Below are 17,902 nucleotides of genomic sequence, written 5' to 3'. Positions count from 1 at the left end.
AGCAGTCTTCCAGGTTCCTCTGTTTTGGTGCACAATGCCCATACTAGTTTCAGGCCGGCCTGATTGCCAGGGTCAGGGGCGACTTGCTCCGGGGCTTGTGCAGCCACCACGATCAGCTCCCAGCGCGTTGGCGCCCTCCAAGTCTCCGACGGCCTATCACACGGCGTTTGGCCCAAGATGCCAGCACACCAGCCAATGAAAAGTGCAGAACCGCCCACGATGACGGAATTTCAGACGATCGAAGATGGCCACGCTTGTGCTCCAGAGTTCTGCCCCTGGGATGCCCGCACAGTTCCTTGCAGCGGGATGTGTCACCTTTTCGCTCTCTGGGCCCTGATCTACAACCCAATGTTCCATGGGTTATTTGCGTGAGCGACCTCATCGGGCCACACAACAGTGACGCTGTCCCGATCCGCTTTGGGAAAACTTGGCATGAGCCATGAGGTAGCCCGTCGTCACCGCCACACGCTGCTTGTGGCCGCAGCGCAGGTGAAATGGTGGCGCGAGTCGTCATCTGCTTGCTAACGGATCGCTCAGTCCACATTTCCAGGCTGAGCGATTGCGATTTGCATCATGGGAGATTAGAATACTCGGTAGTTGCAATACTGTATATGTGGCCCATATTCATCGCTGCTTAGAACGATAACCAAATCAGACTCTTGCTGCCAATTCGAGAAGCTCCCAAATCTCGTCTTCTTGTTAGCATGGTCTATTGGCTTCACATCGCCCCGATTTCGCGCTTCAACGTCAGCGCCCGACTTCAGCAGCAGCTTCACCACTGCAGAATTACCACGCCATGTGGCCAGGTGAAGCGGCGTTGTCCCCTCAAGGTCCTTCGCGTTCACGTTCGCGCCGCGTTGCAGCAGGTATCGAGCATTCGCCAATGACACCTCGGGATCAAACGCGTCTTTGTGCAGTACATCGTAGCTGTACAACACGTGGTGCAGCGGCGTCATGCCTCCTTCGTCTGCGTCTTCCACTTCCAGGCCTCTGTCGACGGAGAACCGGACCACCGTCGTCGAGTCGATGCCCATGGAAGCTGCTGCTGTGTGAAGCGGCGTGCGGCCCTGATTGTCGTGGCTGAAAATGTCGGCTCCGATCTCCATCAGCCATTCAACTGTCGCCAGCCATCCCTGTGCTGCGGCTAAGTGAAGGACTATTCGTCCTCGAAGTGTCAGTAGCGACGTGTCGGCCCCACGATCGAGAAAGCAGCTCAACTTGCGCCCTCGTTCCGAACGACGCCGCAACATGTAGTGGGCTCTCGCCATCAGTGTTCTGTGCGTTCAAGTCATTACCTAGTTCGAGCATGTACCTGGCCATCGTAGGATCCTCATTCACAGCCGCCAGGTGTAAGAGTTTTTCGGTGTCATGCGATGAGCACTCAACGACCATGCTAGCGCCGCCAAGACGGACCAGCTGCTGCATCGCACTCGATGGCCCTCCCGAGGCTACCATGGCGAGCAAACAGGTCATGGCTTTCGGCGTCAATGCGATATTCATCTCAAACAACATGTCCAATGCCTCTGGAAAAGCCCATGACTGCGCACAGCATAATCATTGACCGCGGAACCCTGCTCGGCCCCAAATACGGAACCAAAGAAGATACTTCCAGTGGTGAGTAACGGCATGAGGGTTGGCGTTCTGGACTGCAGCTTAGCCGTGAGTGTCATCAAGTTCGCCTCCTCCGCCTGAAAATTCACTGCGCCGGCCAAGAGCTGCATCACGGCGAGATCTGAGCCATGACCTAGAGCAAACGGGTTGCCACTACCCATCACAACTGCGTGCTCGCGGGCGTTGCAAGATTATCTACGGGATATAGGGCCAGGTGACGACGAATGACGATTTTCAACCCAAGGGCTTGGAAATTTGGGCTGCTGTTCATGATACTTCACTTCCATGCGGGACCAATAATCAACCAAGCAGGCAATGTGAACCAAGGAAGTCAAGATACTCAAGGCAGCAGGGAAATGTATCAATTAATCGAGCGACACTCCCAGAGTTGACTAGATTGGCTTCGATGAGCAGCGTTATCCAATGGACATTGCACCGCCAATATCTCACGAACTATCAATACCCTTTCAGTCCCCGTCCCGTCCAAATATACAGTACGTGACATGTCTTGGTGTCCTTACAAGTAGGAGGGCGCCCCGCTACAGCGGCCCGTAGCCAACAGCTCAACTTTCCTAGTGCTGAACAGCCTCAGGTTTCAATGGGCTCTAGTGCGCCAAGCATTGTATGGTGCGTCGTATTCTCCGTCTCCCCAACTAACAGCGAATCTACTACTATCTCTCCCTTGTTGCACGCAAGTATCCTTTACATATCGTTTCCGATGGCCTTCCTTACCAAGCTGGTGAGGAAGTCATTCCGCAGGACTCCTTCATTTCCACTACCCTTTCCCAGCACTGGGTTCCCTCTGGTTAGCGACTCGACCCTTTTAGAGGAGGAAAATCTCGACGAGTACACAGCGGGACAGTACTATCCCGCGAACATTGGAGACGTTTACGATGAAAGGTACCAAGTCCTAGGCAAGCTGGGCTTCGGATCTACTTCGACTGTGTGGCTAGCCCGCAATCTTCAGTATGTCATTCCCTCGTGGCCTATCGAGAGTAGGTTGCGATTGATAAGATCATCCCATGGAGAGTGACAAATTGAATGCACACTCTGTATTACTAACTCGAGCACAGAGAACACCAATATGTGGCTTTGAAGATCTACACCCGCGACGGTGGCGATTTGGAAGAATTCCAAATGTACGAGGCCCTTGGGCAAGGAAACTATTCGCACCCTGGATATCCCCATGTTCGCACCGCTCTGGACACCTTCAAGCTCAACAGACCGGATGACAGCGGTGTCATACATCACTGCCTCGTACAAAAGCCAATGTGGGATAGCTGGAGAGACGTCGTGCGTTGGAATCCGGCCGGCCTGTTCAGCGAGGAACTTTTGAAAGCAGGCCTTGCAAAACTGTTCTTGGCCCTCGATTACCTCCATTCGGAATGCAAGATTGTCCACACAGGTAAGACTCTTTATTCTTCTCGGTTCTGGCCTCTCCCGATATATGCTAAGGTCGCTACTTGCCGACGAAGACATCAAGGCAGACAACATCATGATGGAGCTGGTGGACGAGTCGGTCCTAGCGGCGTTCACACAGTCTGAGATTGATCATCCTTCACCCAGGAAATTCGTGGATGGGGCCCCGATATACTTATCCCGACAATTTGGCCGCCCCAGGCAGTTCGGCAACGTCGTCCTGGGCGATTTTGGGGCCGCAGTTCGGGGTGATAAGAAGAGGAACCACGACGCGCAACCAAACGTATACAGGTCTCCTGAGGTGATGCTCAAGACCGAATGGAGCTATCCTGTCGATATATGGAACGTTGGCGTCATGGTAAGTTCGCGCAACATGGACCCGACTATGCTCTCAACTGGACGCGTCCAAGCAGTTCCTGACTGGTAGATTTCCGCAACTAGATTTGGGACTTATTTGAGGGAACACATCTCTTCCAAGGTAAGGACCCGAAAGAGAATAGCTACCTAACACGCGCCCACCTGGCCGAGTTGGTGGCCTTATTGGGTCCGCCGCCGACGGACCTTCTGCGACGTGGAAAGCGGAGCAGCGAGTTTTTCGCAGAAGATGGTATGTCTCTTCATATCGCCGTATCAGACATCGATACTCATACGTATCTTGCCGGACTGACTAAGATGATTATGTACATTGCATAGGCGAATGGAAGGGCGACATCCCAATCCCGCAGCTGATGAGCTTCGAGAAATCGGTTACGCGGTTGGAGGGCAAGAAAAAAGGAAGCATTCTTGGGGTTTGTCAAAGGTATGTTGCAATGGCGGCCTGAGGACCGGAAAACGGCCAGGCAACTTTATGACGACCCTTGGCTTCGGAGTTGAGCGTGCCCGAGTGTGATATAGGTGGGTTTCGGGGGGGGGGCATCTAAGCTGTTGGCTAAGGCAGTACGGCCGGCGAGTACCTCAGCGAAAGCCAGATACTGCGACGCAGTGGAGGACTTGATCACCCTCGTCAGTCCTTTCGCATGTCGAGAGGGTAGCTCTGAACCTATGAAGTCCATTCAAAACGGAACCAGGCCCAAGATCTCGACAAAGGAATTAGAGGAAAACTTGCTAGATTGATGAATCTGCGACTTAAGGGGTTGTTCACTTTTGTTGGTTGAATAGCAAGAAGGAGTAGCGAGTAACTTATCTCCATGAATACGATTTTTTCCGCATTAACACAGATACTTCCGATTCATCTAGTTGACCTCCGAAGTGAAATGAAGCAACCGACAAAGGTTGTAGACATATTTAACTTTAAATTGTGTCATTTATCTTACACTACCAAAAGCTTTATCCAATCATAAGAAGACGGCTTCAACATCCAGAAGTCGACTTGCAATGTGCTACTCACGAATCGTTCATTGTGCTCAGTGCGATACCTCAAAAACACACATTGTCCGATGCTTGGCACAGCAAAAAGTCAGCGACAAGAAAGAGGGCAACTTCACAAGATGCTCGACAACCATTCCGCTTCCTACAGTGGCTGAATTGCAGAAGCAAAATTGTCCCACCTGTGCCATCCGCCAGGAAGAAGAGAGCTTCGCGAAAGCAACAAGCAAGGCAGCCAGGCAGGAGAGACGTCAGCAGCGGAATGAAGCAGTGCGGGCGTATCGAACCGTTCAGGAAGAGGGAGCTGCTGCGGCTCCTGATGAGGGGAAAAAGTTGAAGTCGAAGAAGTGTGCGGTCATGTGATGGGCAAAGATCAGGAAGGCGAACCGTAGCATAAGGTACCTGACCAACAAGGAAATGAACCCCAAAGACCAGAACCGAAGAGCAAGACGCGCACAAAAGTTGATGTGCATATGCCTGAAGTCGAAGAACCTATAGCCAAGATGGATCAGCTTGACTTCTATGCCTCACTCATTGCAAGGTATCTTAATGTCTACCATCCAGCATCCGAGATCGTGCATTATGCACTCAATAACCACACCCTATGCCTGAAGATGTTGTACAAGTTGCTGAGCAAGTTTTCAGTCATTTCTCCATTTAGAGGGACTTGGAAAAGGCTTGATTGACTTATGCTGTGACTCCCGATACCGAAAAATCATGACAAAACTGGAAGTGAAGGAAACCAACAAAAAGGACTCATCCTCCCCAAACAACACACACCAACAAGGCGTGCAAGATACCTGTCCATCATCCACAATATCTCGCTACAATGAGATATCCTGGCTCTGTCACGACGGCCCCGGACTTCCCCCTAACTCCGGGCGCGAAGCAGCATGTGCCCCTCAGCACTTCTGCCACTTGACGTTAACCTGCTGCGTAAAGGCGACGGTAGCATCATCGTCGGTGATGGAGCCGTAAGCAGACGGGACCCTGCTGACGAGGTTGATCCTGTTGTTGACGTTCAAGATGCCGCTGGCGCCGCACTGGGCCCAGATGAGCGCCGCCGTGGGGATGACGTCCTGCTTCGTGTAGACCTGGCCGTCCTTCCAAATGCCGCCGCCCTCGATCGAGGTCGACGTCGTCGTCGTGGCGCCGGCGTCCTGCGAGAAGAAGTAAGTCGAGAAGAAGGTGCCGCTGACGCCCTGGTCGAGCTGCGCGAAGCCGTGATACGTCGACTCGACGACGGCAAACTGGAAGCCGCTCGGGTAGCGCAAGTTCAGATGCAGGTTGCAGTTCTTAGTGCGCTCGGCAAAGGGGATACCTGGGCCAATGTACGTCTGGAAGCGGTCGAAGCCAAAGGTGATGACGGTGCGGTCGGGGGAAATGGTGGTCGAGACGCTGCCCTGGGGACAACCACTGCCGGAGAACTGGGCCGAGACGATCTGAATCTCGTTAGGGTTGGGCGTGCTTGGGCCGACGACCGTGGGAAATCTGGGCCTGGCTAGGGCCAGAACTGGAGCCAAGAGGGCGACGAGTTGGATCTTCATAATGAGAGGCAAAGGGGTAAAGAGTGAAGCTGATTCTGCTATAGAGCGGGCGAGTCTGAGGAAATAATGCCAAGATCTTTGAGGACGACTGAGGAGGAGAAGCACATTTTCCAAGCCTTGATCTGCATTCCTTTTATAGTCGCCGATTTATTTTGGGCGCCTCTACAATATATGAATCGCACGACGGTCGAATCAGGCCATTCGTTCTTTTGCAATGGATGTTGGACGCAAGACTTGGCCAGACTCACGATGGTGGCAGCGACGTGACGTCTCCGCAACCGAGCTCCTCTCCAACCACTGACAGGCATGGTCCATAGTGGCAGTAAAGTGCAATCAGCACAGCGTCACAAACGGAGCCATCATTGACTGAATGGAGTCATGCCTACTGCAACGGTGGCTCTCAGCCTCTCTTTCGAAGGCATCGTGGTCTTGCCGATGTCGCCTTGGTGCGGCGCCTATTTGCGGATGAAGAGCAGGATAAATGGGCGTATATTGGGGCGGGACAATGAGCTTTTATAGAGCTTTCGCCTGGATGAAGGTGACGTGACCCTGGATGTGCAATGCAGGGTAGTTCCGATGCTACCATACCCTCCTCACAAACAGAACCGGATCTCAGCTAATCGCCGCCTGGGCGTCGATCCGGAAGCTAGCGGTTGGGTCAGTTGGACTTGAATTTTCAGACCAAGCGGGCGTTGATTTGTAGAGCATTACTGAGTAGCAATGGAATCGCTGGAGATTAACACGTCTCACGGAGAATCACACCTGGGCAAATGCATCGGTGATGTAGCAGCGATTCAACAGCCATTGCATCCGCGCTATGTGCGTTCCCAAGAGATTCAGCTCATGGGGTCAACCGCTGGCAAGGCGGATCTGGTACACTAACGTACACGACGCTATATTATAGTACTACTCTACGGCTGTAAGACTCACGGGACATCGAATGTTTGGGTCAGTGGCACTGGAAGCGTCGGTCTGCTTGGGACCTTCACCCACATGACCATAGCTGCTGGCTATAGTGCCAAGAGCAATGGAATTGAGGGCTTCACAATTGGCACCCCGACTCGCTCAGTGTGGGCACAGTGTGGAACCGTTCTCAAGGCGAAGTGCTGTAAACTTGGGTAGCTGACAAGTAAATATTCAAACTATGGATGGCTGAAGATCCTCCGTGACTGAACACCGCCAGATCTATTGTCTCGGAACACGAAATGTAAAAAGGGCTACAAAAGACTTTTATCACACCGCAAAAGATATTTACGCGCTCTCGGCCTGCTTAAGGAGACCCTCAAGGTTGATGCTCTTGGGGCGCTCAATGGGAAGACCCAAGGCGCGGTCCCAGATGAGCTGAGCCAGAGGACCGAGGCCTCGGGAGACGCCGAAGGTGGCAGTGTAGTAGAGGGTCTCGTGGAAGCCGTAGTGGTGGAAGAGGACGCCAGAGCTCGAGTCGACATTGGGGTAAGGGTTCTTGGTCTTTCCGTGCTTCTTCAGGACCTCAGGGGCAAGCTCGCTGTTCAGCTTGACGAGCTGGAACACAGGGTCCTCGGCAATCTCAGGACGCGCAGACGCGTAGTCCATGAGGGCCTCGAAGCGAGGGTCGGGCTTGCGGAGGACGGCATGGCCATAGCCTGGAACGACACGACCCGAGTTGAGGGTCGACCACAGGTATTCGGTGACGTCCTTGCCGGTGTAGGACGAAGGGATGTTCTCCTTCATCTGAAGGATCCAACGGAGAACCTCTTGGGCGGCGAGACTGTAGTATTGTTAGCATTTGATTATAGCATTGTTTTACCTATTCAACTTTACCCGTGAAGAGGACCAGCAAGACCCTGCAGACCGGCACTGTAGCTGAGGAAGGGGTCGCTCAAGGCGCTGCCGACAAGGTGCGTGGCGTGAGCAGAGACGTTGCCACCCTCGTGGTCGCCGTGAAGGGCGAGATACAGCCTCAGGAGGTCCTGGAAGTTCTCGTTCTCCTTGCCGCCCTTGCCGAGCATGGCGGCAAAGTTGTACGACCAATCCTGGCCGAGATCGACCTCGGCAGGAAGGGCACCACCACCGCGGTAAGAGTTCTGGTAGATCTTGGCGGCGATGGTGGGCAGCTTGGCGAGCAGCGAGATGCTGTCGTCGAAGGTGGGCTCCCAGTAGTCGGCCTTGTTGAGACCGTTCTCGTAGGCCTTGGCGAACTTGGAGGTGTAGTTGAGGGCGGAGACAGCCATGGCGAACTGGGTCATGGGGTGAAGATCGGTGGGGAAATCATCAAGCATCTTGTTGACAAAGGCGGGCAGCTGAGCCTGCTCAGCAAGCTCGCGAGAAAACTGGCGAACCTGGTTGGTGGAGGGGACCTGACCGGTCAGGAGGAGCCAGAACATGGCCTCGGGAAGCATTTCAGTGCCCGTCTTGCCCTTGGGAAGCTCCTTCTGACAGTCCTTGATGGTGCGGCCGTGGAAGCGGATGCCCTCGTTAGCGTCGAGGACGGAGCCCTCCCAGACCATGGCCTTGAGGCCACGCATGCCACCGAGGGTGTTTTCGACCTTGACCTCACCAATGACCTTGTTGGAGTGAGCCTTGACCTTCTTGAGAAGCTCGCGCTTGGCGGGGATAGCTTCCTTCAGGGTGGTCTTCAGGTCGGGCTCGGATGTGGAGTACTGGCGGGCATTGACGGCGGAGCGGGCAGCCATGGGCTGTGAAAGTCAGCAAGATGAAAGCAACTGCAACAATCAGAGAGGAACCCACGCGAAGGGCGCCCAGCGCTCTCGTCGTTCGGCGGATGTTCATAGCCATTGTGAATGTTTGTTGTAGCTCAACTTTGTATGGACTGAATTGAGTATGAAGGGTGGAGGGGCACTGCCAGGGACTGATGATCAGAAGCACCCAGAGCAATGATTGGCACAAGAGGCTTTGGTTGACACGATCGACTCAATCCAGGGTCAAGTAGCTTCAGATTATGTGAAGCAGATGATCAGAGGCAAATAGGTGAAATGTGTAGGAGGAGAGAAAGCTGGGAGGCTTAAGAATGTCCAAAAGTTAAGCCGAGCATGTGAGGGGAGGCAGCGAACAGACCGAAACAGCAAGAACCACTGGGAGTCTGGGGATAGTGGGGCATTCCCTCCTGCTCCGGCCCAAAGCCCCCCCGTCTGCAGCGACGGGCCTCACTGAAAGAGCGCTGGAAGGCGGGGCTCATGGGGGGGGCTGGGGCAGAACGAGGCTCACCGCCCTGGAATACCGAGGCAAGCCGGGACGTCACTTGGTACCTCCACTCGCCCACCGGCAACGGCCCAGCGGCCAGGTCGATTGGCCAATGACGGCATGCTGATATGGAGACACCCCCGCGTTGGTCGTTCCTGCGGTAAAAGAGTACCGCTCAACCAAGGCATTTGGCCAGAGCAGGCGCCATGGGTTAAAAGTTGCTGCTGAGCAGGTGCATGTCAGCTTCTGACCGTGTTATTGCCTGTTTGCATGTCATACCTCGATTTCTCATCTTTGGTTCCTGCATCGAGTGAAGCCAACTGCTGTCGGACGTGCCCTTACGCCTCATCGTATTCCCTCGGTCTCCGAAGCTATCGCCGGCCATATCTTCACTCCAACCCAGGCACACTTCAACCCATTGCTACCCTCGGTATGCCATCTATCCCGTGGTCGATTGACTGCCCTCTTGAACATAGGTAGTTATTGACAAGACACAGCAGCTTGTCAGTCAGACGAACCACAATCGCACCATGATGCGCCGCATCGCGACAAAATCCCCCCGCCGGGTCCCTCTTCCCAAGCCTAGGACGACGCCGATTTCTGCTCCCTCGCTTGCCGCGCGCTGTCTATCGACGACCCCCAAGATGGCCAAGACGCCGGCCAACCCTTTCTCCGATGTTCCGGCCGATGCCTTCCAGCTCCTGTCTGAGGCCAACAAGGCTGGCGAAGCCGAGGATGCCTTGTACGAATCCCAAATCAAGGAGGTCGAGGCCTGGTGGCGATCTCCTCGCTACGAGGGCATCAAGCGCCCTTACAGCGCAGCTGATGTTGTCTCCAAGCGCGGGACCCAACAGCAGACCTACGCCAGTTCTCTGATGGCCCGTAAGCTCTTCAACCTCATCAAGGAGCGCGGGGCGGAGGGCAAGCCCCTGCACACCATGGGCGCCATCGACCCCGTCCAGATGACCCAGCAGGCTCCTCACCAGGAGGTCCTCTACATCTCAGGCTGGGCTTGCTCCTCCCTCTTGACGTCGACCAACGAGGTGTCGCCCGACTTTGGCGATTACCCCTACAACACGGTGCCGAACCAGGTCCAGCGCCTGGCCAAAGCTCAGTCGATGCACGACCGCAAGCAGTGGGACGCCCGTCGCAAGCTGACGCCCGAGCAGCGTGCCAAGGCGCCCTACACCGACTACCTCCGACCCATCATCGCCGACGGCGACACGGGCCACGGCGGTCTGTCGGCCGTCCTCAAGCTGGCCAAGCTGTTCGCCGAGAACGGCGCGGCGGCTGTGCACTTTGAGGATCAGCTCCACGGCGGCAAGAAGTGTGGCCACCTCGCAGGCAAGGTGCTCGTGCCGGTGGGCGAGCACATCAACCGCCTCAATGCAGCGCGGTTCCAGTGGGATGTCATGGGCACCGAGAACCTCGTCATTGCTCGCACAGACTCGGAGAGCGGCAAGCTCATCAGCAGCGCCATTGACGTGCGCGACCACGAGTTCATCCTCGGCGTGGCCGACCCTTCGATCGAGCCCCTCGCGGAGACGCTCCAGGCCATGGAGGCCCGCGGCGCCGTCGGCAGCGAGATTGACGCGTTCGAGGCCAACTGGGTCAAGTCCACCAAGCTCGTCAGCTTTGACGAGGCCGCCGTCGCCCACATGAAGTCCGAGGGCGTGGCCCAGGAGCACATTGACTGGTACCTCGAGACGGTCCGCGCCAACCGCGACCTCGGCGTCGCGCACCGCCGCAAGCTCGCGTCGCAGCACACGTCCACCCCAGTCTACTTCTCCTGGGACGTGCCCCGCACGCGCGAGGGCTACTACCACTACCGCGCCGGCATGGACGCCGCGACGAAGCGCGCCCTGGCCTTTGGCCCCTACGCCGACCTCCTCTGGGTCGAGACGGGCGACCCCAACGTCGAGGTGGCGACGACGCTCGCGCGCGCCGTCCGCGCCCAGATGCCCGGCAAGGGCCTCGTCTACAACCTCTCGCCCTCGTTCAACTGGATGGCGCACGGCTTCACCGACGCGACGCTCAAGAGCTTCATCTGGGACATTGCGCGCGAGGGCTTCGTCCTGCAGCTCATCTCCCTGGCGGGCCTGCACTCCAACGCCACCATCACCAACGAGCTCGCGCGCGACTTCAAGTCGGACGGCATGCTCGCCTACGTCAACCTCGTTCAGAGGCGCGAGAAGGAGGGCGGCTGCGACGTCCTGACGCACCAGAAGTGGAGCGGCGCCAGCTACATTGACGGCATCCTCGGCGCCATCCAGAGCGGCAGCTCCAGCAGCAAGAGCATGGGCGAGGGCAACACGGAGGGCCAGTTCAACTGAGGAGTAGCAGGCGCAATTCTTGGTTAAGGAAGCTGAGGAGAGGGGAGAGGACTAAAAGTCGTTGGGGCATTGGGCGGCGTTTTCCCATTTATAAGTTCCAAATCTGTTTAGCATGTCCAATCTCATTTTGTACATCATGCGCACCACATGAACATCCCGATAAATTGTCATGTTAGCAAAAGTGAGCAGTGTGTGGAGTGGGTGTGAAAGCGACTGTTCAGTCTGTCTTGTCTGTCGGTCATGCTGTAGTAAATCATAAAGAAATAATGCCAGAAAAGAGCCCACAAGGTATACCCTCTGAACGACGGAGACTCCATCCTGTATCGCGCGCGTCGTCTCTTTGCCAACGCCAGCCAACCCCGATTCCCAACGCCGAAGCACGCTCATTTTCAAAACAATCATTGTGTGCTTCCCTTCGTTCTGATCACAAACTTGCGTTACAATTTCGTTTAATTGCCATGCATCATCCAATTCGTCCATCAAGGGGGTTTGAGTATCAACCCGCCCGACAAGGACATGCCCTACTGACCCGAGGCGAGGCTCGCGTAGTTGACGGGAGCCGCCGAGGCGGGGCCCTCGGGGGTGACGTAGGCCTTGGTCATGCCGCCGTCGACGACCATGTCGTGGCCGTTGACAAAGCTAGCCTCGTCGCTAGCGAGGAAGAGGACGGCCTGGGCCTGCTCGACGGCCTCGCCGAAGCGGCCGGTGGGGAAGTGAATCTCGCGGCGCTGGCGCTTGGCCTGGTCGTCGCCGAGCCAGTCCTGGAGCAGCGGGGTGTTGAGGGGCGCGGGGCAGAGCGAGTTGAAGCGGAAGCCCTCGCGGGCGTGGACGATGGCGAGCTCGCGCGTCAGGGCGAGGACGGCGCCCTTGGAGGCTGTGTAGGCGAGCTGGGGCGTGGCGGCGCCGACGAGAGCGACGACCGAGGCCGTGTTAATGATGGAGCCCTTGGTCTTCTTGTGGCGGCGCAGGGCGAGGACGGCGTGCTTGGAGCCGTACCAGACGCCCTTGACGTTGATGTTGTGAGTGAGGTCCCAGATCTCCTCGGGCGTCGAGATGGCATCGTCGTCGCGGGCGTGCATGATGCCGGCATTGTTGAAGATGACGTCGAGACCGCCGGCGGGGTCGAGAGCCTCCACGAGGGCCTGAACCTGGTCCTCCTTAGATACATCGCACAGCTAGCAAGGCGTCAGTCAGGGGAGTTCGAGACGGTACTGGGCACATTTACACATCGTGTGGTGGGGCAGTGGGGAGGGGGAGGGGAAGAGAGGGGTGAAAGATCAGAGAGCAGAGGGCAGAGGAGGAGGGGTTCGAGGAGACCCAACGGACCTTTGTGTCGACCTTGGCCGATGGGATCAGGGCGAGAACCTTGGCCTTAGCCTTCTCGAGGGCAGGCGCAGAAATATCGGCCATGAGAACATTGGCGCCCTCGCGAGCAAAGAGAATGCTAGTCTCAAGACCGATGCCACTGGAAATGGTGTCAGCAAGGGGCAATTTGGGGGCAGCGATAAGGCGAGAAAGCGGTGCGTCACTCACCCAGCAGCACCGGTGATGACGGCATTCTTGCCCTGGAGGCGACCGCTGCCGGTCAGAGAAATCTCGGCAGGAACAGAACCCATGGTTTCGATTGCGATTGGGTTGGTTGGTGATGTTGTTGAAACTGGCTTCGTTGAGCAGTGGTGGCTCGAGGTGTGGTCGTGCTGGTGGGTGGTGTCGTCGTGGCAGGGGTTTACTGATAAGGATTTCGTGGAGGGGTCTTGGGGAATGTTTGCGCTGCACCAAGGGTCCTAGTTCAACGTTGGCAACTTTGGGTGGGAGGAGATGAAGAGAAGAAGAGGAACAAAAGAGGACACGATGAAAGAAGAAGAGAAGGTTAACCGGTGGAGTAGGGCCGACCCTGAGGGACCTGAATCACAGCTCTGGTACCAGATGAGTCAAGGAAATCTGGGGGGAAGGGGGGCTCTAGGTTCCTTCCTCGCCCTCTCTTCCTCTGTCACAGTCCTCGAGCTCGAATGGCGTGAAGGCGCGCCAGAGGTGCGACGAACCGAGGAGCGCAAGAGCGTGGACCACGGACCAAGATCCGACAACGGCGCTATGGTACGCCACGCCTGGATGATGGGAGACCTTGGAGGAGGTCCTCACCTTGGAGACGTAGTAGATGCACTGGAACTTTCCAGGGATCTGGGGCGCTGGCGCATCAGGTGGTACAGCGCCAGGTACGGATGCGCCCGAGTGTCAGACCCGGCCATCTCACCGCCCGCGGTGTCTGGGAAAGAGGGGGGAGGGGAGGGGGCTCCATCAGTGCAGGCATGGCTTATCAGCCGACCATCGTGATGTTCGGCTGGATGTGTGGACCGTGGGACGTGAGACGTGACAGATGCATCACAGAGCACCCATGCGGCGATATCGGTCCTACCTAACCTGGCGCTAGATGCCTACAGTAAGGTACTCAAGCTTGTCAAGCTACCTACCTTAGGTACCTAGGTAGGCACATGTACAGTAGTACATGGATGTATTAGGCGTCCTATCTTAACGTCCAGTCGCCGTTGTCCATTCCCGGCACGAAGAATATGTGCGTCGGCCCAATGCGGTGCTGTCAGGTCGCCCAATAAATAGGTAGCGCGCTTCTGCCGTGACCACTGATCGATCCCGGGTTAGTACATGTACACCGTGACGCCATCTGGGGATTGGTCTTGACTGCGTCCGTCCTCAGCGAAATTCCTGGTGCCATGACGATAACTTTTCTTCATTCACAACATCGCCGGAGACAGCGGTGCGCGCCCTCGCCTCGAAGTCAAAGATTGACAATGTACACGGTCGGCGTTAGGTGGAGTCATTCGGGCCACGCGTGCGCCAGCAACGGGCCATCGTGATTCCCATTACCTCTTGTAAACTCACGATTCGTGGGTCTACGCGACTCGTCGAGCGGACGTTCGGATTGTCGGGGTTTCGTGATGGCTGAGGCCATGGTGGGAGGGGCTGTGGAGGGGCGGCAATGACAAGGTGAATTGTCGCTGGTGAGGGGCAGAGGGGTCTGTTATCGCAGCTGACTCAGCATCGACTTTGACCCAGAGGTAAGGCCAGTGATGCCTTCTGCCTGAGAAGACGATCGTCTAATTAACTGCACGACCAGTCGGCACGCCGTGATTCAGACCACTGACGACGCACTGTATCACTCACATCGACGCAAGATTGCCACGTCATGGTCGATAACGACCAATTTTGAGCCGCATTCATGCATAAATTGGAGAAAATGGCAGATGACAGTAAGATTTAAGCATGTCATCACTATAGAAATGTACCCGGATACACAGCTCATCTTGTCAACGGCACGGCAGAGGTTATTGTTCTTAGCAACAGTAAGTAACCATCCGGAGAGACCAAGCAACCAGAACACGTGTGATGCTGTGCTCCCGGTGGCTCCGTGTTTCGTTCAGGTTATTCTCCAACAGGCACGCATTGCTCAGCGCTGGCAGTGACGGCCAGCTCCATTCTCGATTTCAAATGACATATGGAAGAGTCGTATTGTCGTATCAATCAGCAAGCACGGGATAGTTGGATTCACGCAGAGCAGCCTGGTTAGCTGCAGCAGCAATCTGACGCCAGTTCAAACAATGCATTAGCAAGACGCATCAATTGAGATTACTGATAATCCTGTGACAGCAGGCCAATGGTAGCTTACTGCAGAGCACCAAGATCCATGCCTGCAAAGGCCCCGTTCAGCCTGACGTCGATTTCTTTCTGCAAGGTGTAGCTCGGAGCCTCCTCTCGCAAGAACAATGTAACATGATGCATCCTCGTCCTTAGCACCTAAACGGTATCTGGCCACATGAAGGCACGCGACGAGGTCGACGAGATCCGCTGGTCAGGCTTGCAGTCGAGCAACGCCGTCTCGTTAATGAAGAATATCCGATGCTCTCGGAGACTGCTGGGCTTGTATGACCTCAAACAGCGTAACAAGTGCACTTGACGAGTCAAGGCCCAACTCAATGCCCCTCCCCGATCCCTTTTATACTCCGCCGACAGAACAGCCTCCCCTCGCCGGCTGACCCGAGGTGCATCACGATAACGGGGAGATGGCCGAGACGCGGCTTGATCGCCCAATCTGGGGTAGCTCTTGGCGGCGTGTCTCTTATCAGAGGCAAACCCGCCCCAGTCTCCCCCGCTCCAGCCCCTGTCAATCCAGCGTCCTCAGCGCTGTCTCCGGGGCGGGCCCAGGGGCTGGCCAGGCCAGCTGCAACCCCCCCCTTCCCCTCCTTCGAGTCGCCCATGCAATGAAGCACGACCTGGGAAGCTCCCAAGGTCTGGTGACGTCTGCAGTCCAGGTTGTGGCTTCTCTCCAATTCTTGGTCTCGGTTCCGCCTCACTGACTCTCCTCCTCACCGCAACAACCACCACGCCCACCCAGCCTCCCCGCCTCTTCGTCCCTCCTCGTCTGCTCAACCAGACTTTCGTGCTCTTGACAGTCCTCCGCCTCATCGCATCGCTCGTCCACCAAGCCCGTTCGTTAGCCCCGCGCCGATTGCCGGACCCCTCACCACCATGGCCCCGAACCCCGAACCCATCACGGCCAAGGCCCTGCCCGAGCTGCTGAAGAACGACACCAAGGTGAAGCTCGCCGGCATCGACGTCGACGGCATGCTGCGCGGCAAGCTCGTCTCCAAGTCCAAGTTTCTGTCCATCGCCGAGTCGGGTTTCGGCTTCTGCTCCGTCATCTTTGGCTGGGACATGCACGACAGGACTTATGTGCGCGAGCTCAAGGTCAGCAATGCCGAGAACGGCTACCACGACCTCATTGCCGTGCCCGACCTGCAGAGCTTTCGGAGGATCCCCTGGGAGGACAACGTGCCCTTCTTCCTCGTCAGCTTCTACGACCCCGACACCAATGAACCCGTCTGCGCCTGTCCGCGGGGTCTGCTGAAGGTGACGCTGGACAAGCTCGAGGCGAAGGACATGGGCGCCATGGCCGGTGGTGAGTCCAAATGCCTCGGTCTTCTCTTTGGGCTTCCCTCATGACATCTGAAGCACTTGCGCCTGCGTGAAATCGTATTTGCTGACCCTTTTGCTCCCCCCCGCTTCCAGCCGAGTACGAGTTCTACCAGTTCAAGTCACCCACCCCATCCGACGCAGCCTCGGGCACCACGGCCGGATACCTGCAAGAAAACGCGCCCCAATCGCTACCCGCTCTGACCGAGGGCATGTTTGGCTACAGTCTGACGCGCCCCGTCCACAACAAGGACTACTTCTACGACATCTTCGACACGTGCTCCGCTTTCCGTTGCGACATTGAGGGATGGCATACCGAGAGCGGGCCGGGCGTCTTCGAGGCCGCTCTCGAGTTCGGCGAGATCCGCCAGATGGCTGATCGCGCGAGTCTTTTCAAGTACGTCGTCAAGTCCGTCGCCACAAAGTACGGCATCACGCCCTGCTTCATGGCCAAGCCCAAACAGGGACTCCCCGGAAACAGCGGCCACATGCACGTCTCCATCGTCGACAAGCAGGGCAAGAACCTCTTCGCCCGCGATACCCCGGATCCGAACCCAAAGTGGGCCGATATTGCCGGCCTCTCCGACCTGGGCCGACACTTCCTCGCCGGTATCTTGGAGGGCTTGCCGGACGTCATGCCCCTGCTCGCGCCGACCATCAACTCGTACAAGCGCCTCGTCGAGAACTTCTGGGCCCCCGTCACTGTGTCCTGGGGCCTCGAGCACCGCGCCGCCTCTATCCGCCTGATCGCGCCGCCCACCGCCAAGCCTGGCGCCACGCGCTTCGAGGTTCGCGTCAGCGGCGCCGACACGAACCCCCACTTCGTTCTTGCTGCCGTCCTGGCCCTTGGCTGGCGCGGTGTCGAGAAGAAGCTGGAAATCCGTGTGCCGCCCCTTGGTAAGGGCGAGGAGGTTGGTTCCGGCTCTGACCAGGGCGTGCGCCTCGCCAAGAGCCTCAAGGAGGCCAATGACCGCTTCACGCGCAAGGAAAGCATCGCCCGCGAAGTGTTCGGCGACGACTTTGTTGACCACTTTGGTGGCACGCGCGAGCACGAGATCAGGCTGTGGGAAGAGGCCGTGACTGACTGGTAAGCATCCTGTCCTGGCTGCGCTTGGCATGCACTGTAAGCTGTGGCACCCGGAGATTGCTGACAATTTGCCTTAGGGAGATGAAGCGATACATCGAGACGGTTTGAGATCGCTTTGCGGGCGTTGTGGCTGGGCTTTTTCTTTTTCTACTGGGCTTCGTGTTCGGATTATCAGGGCTGGTGTCACAAGCAGCAATTGATGTGATACGCCTCGCTAGTGGTGTTCAATGGACAAGAGATACCCTTCCTCTGGACATGACGCTCCACTTTCCTCACATTTCCGGTCTCGCCCGGACGGCGGCGACGGACAGGTGACCGAGTCTGCATGTGCTGGTGGATGTGAGAACGTTCTCCTTGCATCAGGCGAAAGGCCATGG

The 17,902-nt window shown here is 56.7% G+C and overlaps 7 protein-coding genes across 7 annotated transcripts; 3 read left to right on the top strand and 4 right to left on the bottom strand.

The window, feature by feature from the left end:
• Positions 1-581: 581 nt before the first annotated feature.
• Positions 582-1,455, bottom strand: VDAG_02772 (uncharacterized protein; the record flags this gene model as incomplete). The annotated part of the gene is made up of 2 exons (XM_009653425.1): positions 582-1,156; positions 1,296-1,455. 2 exons carry the CDS (start codon positions 1,453-1,455, stop codon positions 582-584), a joined length of 735 nt encoding a protein of 244 aa, XP_009651720.1.
• Positions 1,456-2,295: 840 nt separating this feature from the next.
• Positions 2,296-4,243, top strand: VDAG_02771 (protein kinase domain-containing protein). Its single transcript, XM_009653424.1, has 5 exons — positions 2,296-2,577; positions 2,685-3,016; positions 3,087-3,388; positions 3,472-3,637; positions 3,724-4,243. Exons 1-5 carry the CDS (start codon positions 2,330-2,332, stop codon positions 3,849-3,851), a joined length of 1,176 nt encoding a protein of 391 aa, XP_009651719.1. The 5' UTR covers positions 2,296-2,329; the 3' UTR covers positions 3,852-4,243.
• Positions 4,244-5,297: 1,054 nt separating this feature from the next.
• VDAG_02770 (uncharacterized protein) lies at positions 5,298-5,942 on the bottom strand (the record flags this gene model as incomplete). The annotated part of the gene is made up of 1 exon (XM_009653423.1): positions 5,298-5,942. One exon carries the CDS (start codon positions 5,940-5,942, stop codon positions 5,298-5,300), a length of 645 nt encoding a protein of 214 aa, XP_009651718.1.
• Positions 5,943-7,193: 1,251 nt separating this feature from the next.
• VDAG_02769 (2-methylcitrate synthase) lies at positions 7,194-8,717 on the bottom strand (the record flags this gene model as incomplete). The annotated part of the gene is made up of 3 exons (XM_009653422.1): positions 7,194-7,689; positions 7,743-8,617; positions 8,670-8,717. The coding sequence occupies 3 exons, from the start codon at positions 8,715-8,717 to the stop codon at positions 7,194-7,196; spliced, it is 1,419 nt and encodes a 472-aa protein (XP_009651717.1).
• A 935-nt stretch (positions 8,718-9,652) lies between these two features.
• VDAG_02768 (mitochondrial 2-methylisocitrate lyase) lies at positions 9,653-11,594 on the top strand (the record flags this gene model as incomplete). Its single annotated transcript, XM_009653421.1, has 1 exon — positions 9,653-11,594. The coding sequence occupies one exon, from the start codon at positions 9,653-9,655 to the stop codon at positions 11,453-11,455; it is 1,803 nt and encodes a 600-aa protein (XP_009651716.1). The 3' UTR covers positions 11,456-11,594.
• Positions 11,595-11,653: 59 nt separating this feature from the next.
• VDAG_02767 (cyclopentanol dehydrogenase) lies at positions 11,654-13,071 on the bottom strand (the record flags this gene model as incomplete). The annotated part of the gene is made up of 3 exons (XM_009653420.1): positions 11,654-12,630; positions 12,782-12,920; positions 12,989-13,071. The coding sequence occupies 3 exons, from the start codon at positions 13,069-13,071 to the stop codon at positions 11,977-11,979; spliced, it is 876 nt and encodes a 291-aa protein (XP_009651715.1). The 3' UTR covers positions 11,654-11,976.
• A 2,923-nt stretch (positions 13,072-15,994) lies between these two features.
• Positions 15,995-17,633, top strand: VDAG_02766 (glutamine synthetase; the record flags this gene model as incomplete). The annotated part of the gene is made up of 3 exons (XM_009653419.1): positions 15,995-16,424; positions 16,535-17,525; positions 17,603-17,633. 3 exons carry the CDS (start codon positions 15,995-15,997, stop codon positions 17,631-17,633), a joined length of 1,452 nt encoding a protein of 483 aa, XP_009651714.1.
• Between the last annotated feature and the right edge of the window lie 269 nt (positions 17,634-17,902).

Source organism: Verticillium dahliae, genomic scaffold, assembly GCF_000150675.1.
Source record: "Verticillium dahliae VdLs.17 supercont1.4 genomic scaffold, whole genome shotgun sequence".
In the NCBI taxonomy this organism is placed as follows: Eukaryota; Fungi; Ascomycota; class Sordariomycetes; order Glomerellales; family Plectosphaerellaceae; genus Verticillium; species Verticillium dahliae.
The sequence above is the reverse complement of the archived record's forward strand: the minus strand, read 5'-3'. Positions and strand labels throughout refer to the sequence as shown.

Coding starts and splice junctions, on each gene's coding strand:
- VDAG_02771 (XM_009653424.1), top strand. CDS start 2,330: ATGGCCTTCCTTACCAAGCTGGTGAGGAAGTCATTCCGCAGGACTCCT. Junction 2,578..2,684: donor TGGCTAGCCCGCAATCTTCA/GTATGTCATTCC, acceptor ACTCGAGCACAG/AGAACACCAATATGTGGCTT. Junction 3,389..3,471: donor TATGGAACGTTGGCGTCATG/GTAAGTTCGCGC, acceptor TTCCGCAACTAG/ATTTGGGACTTATTTGAGGG.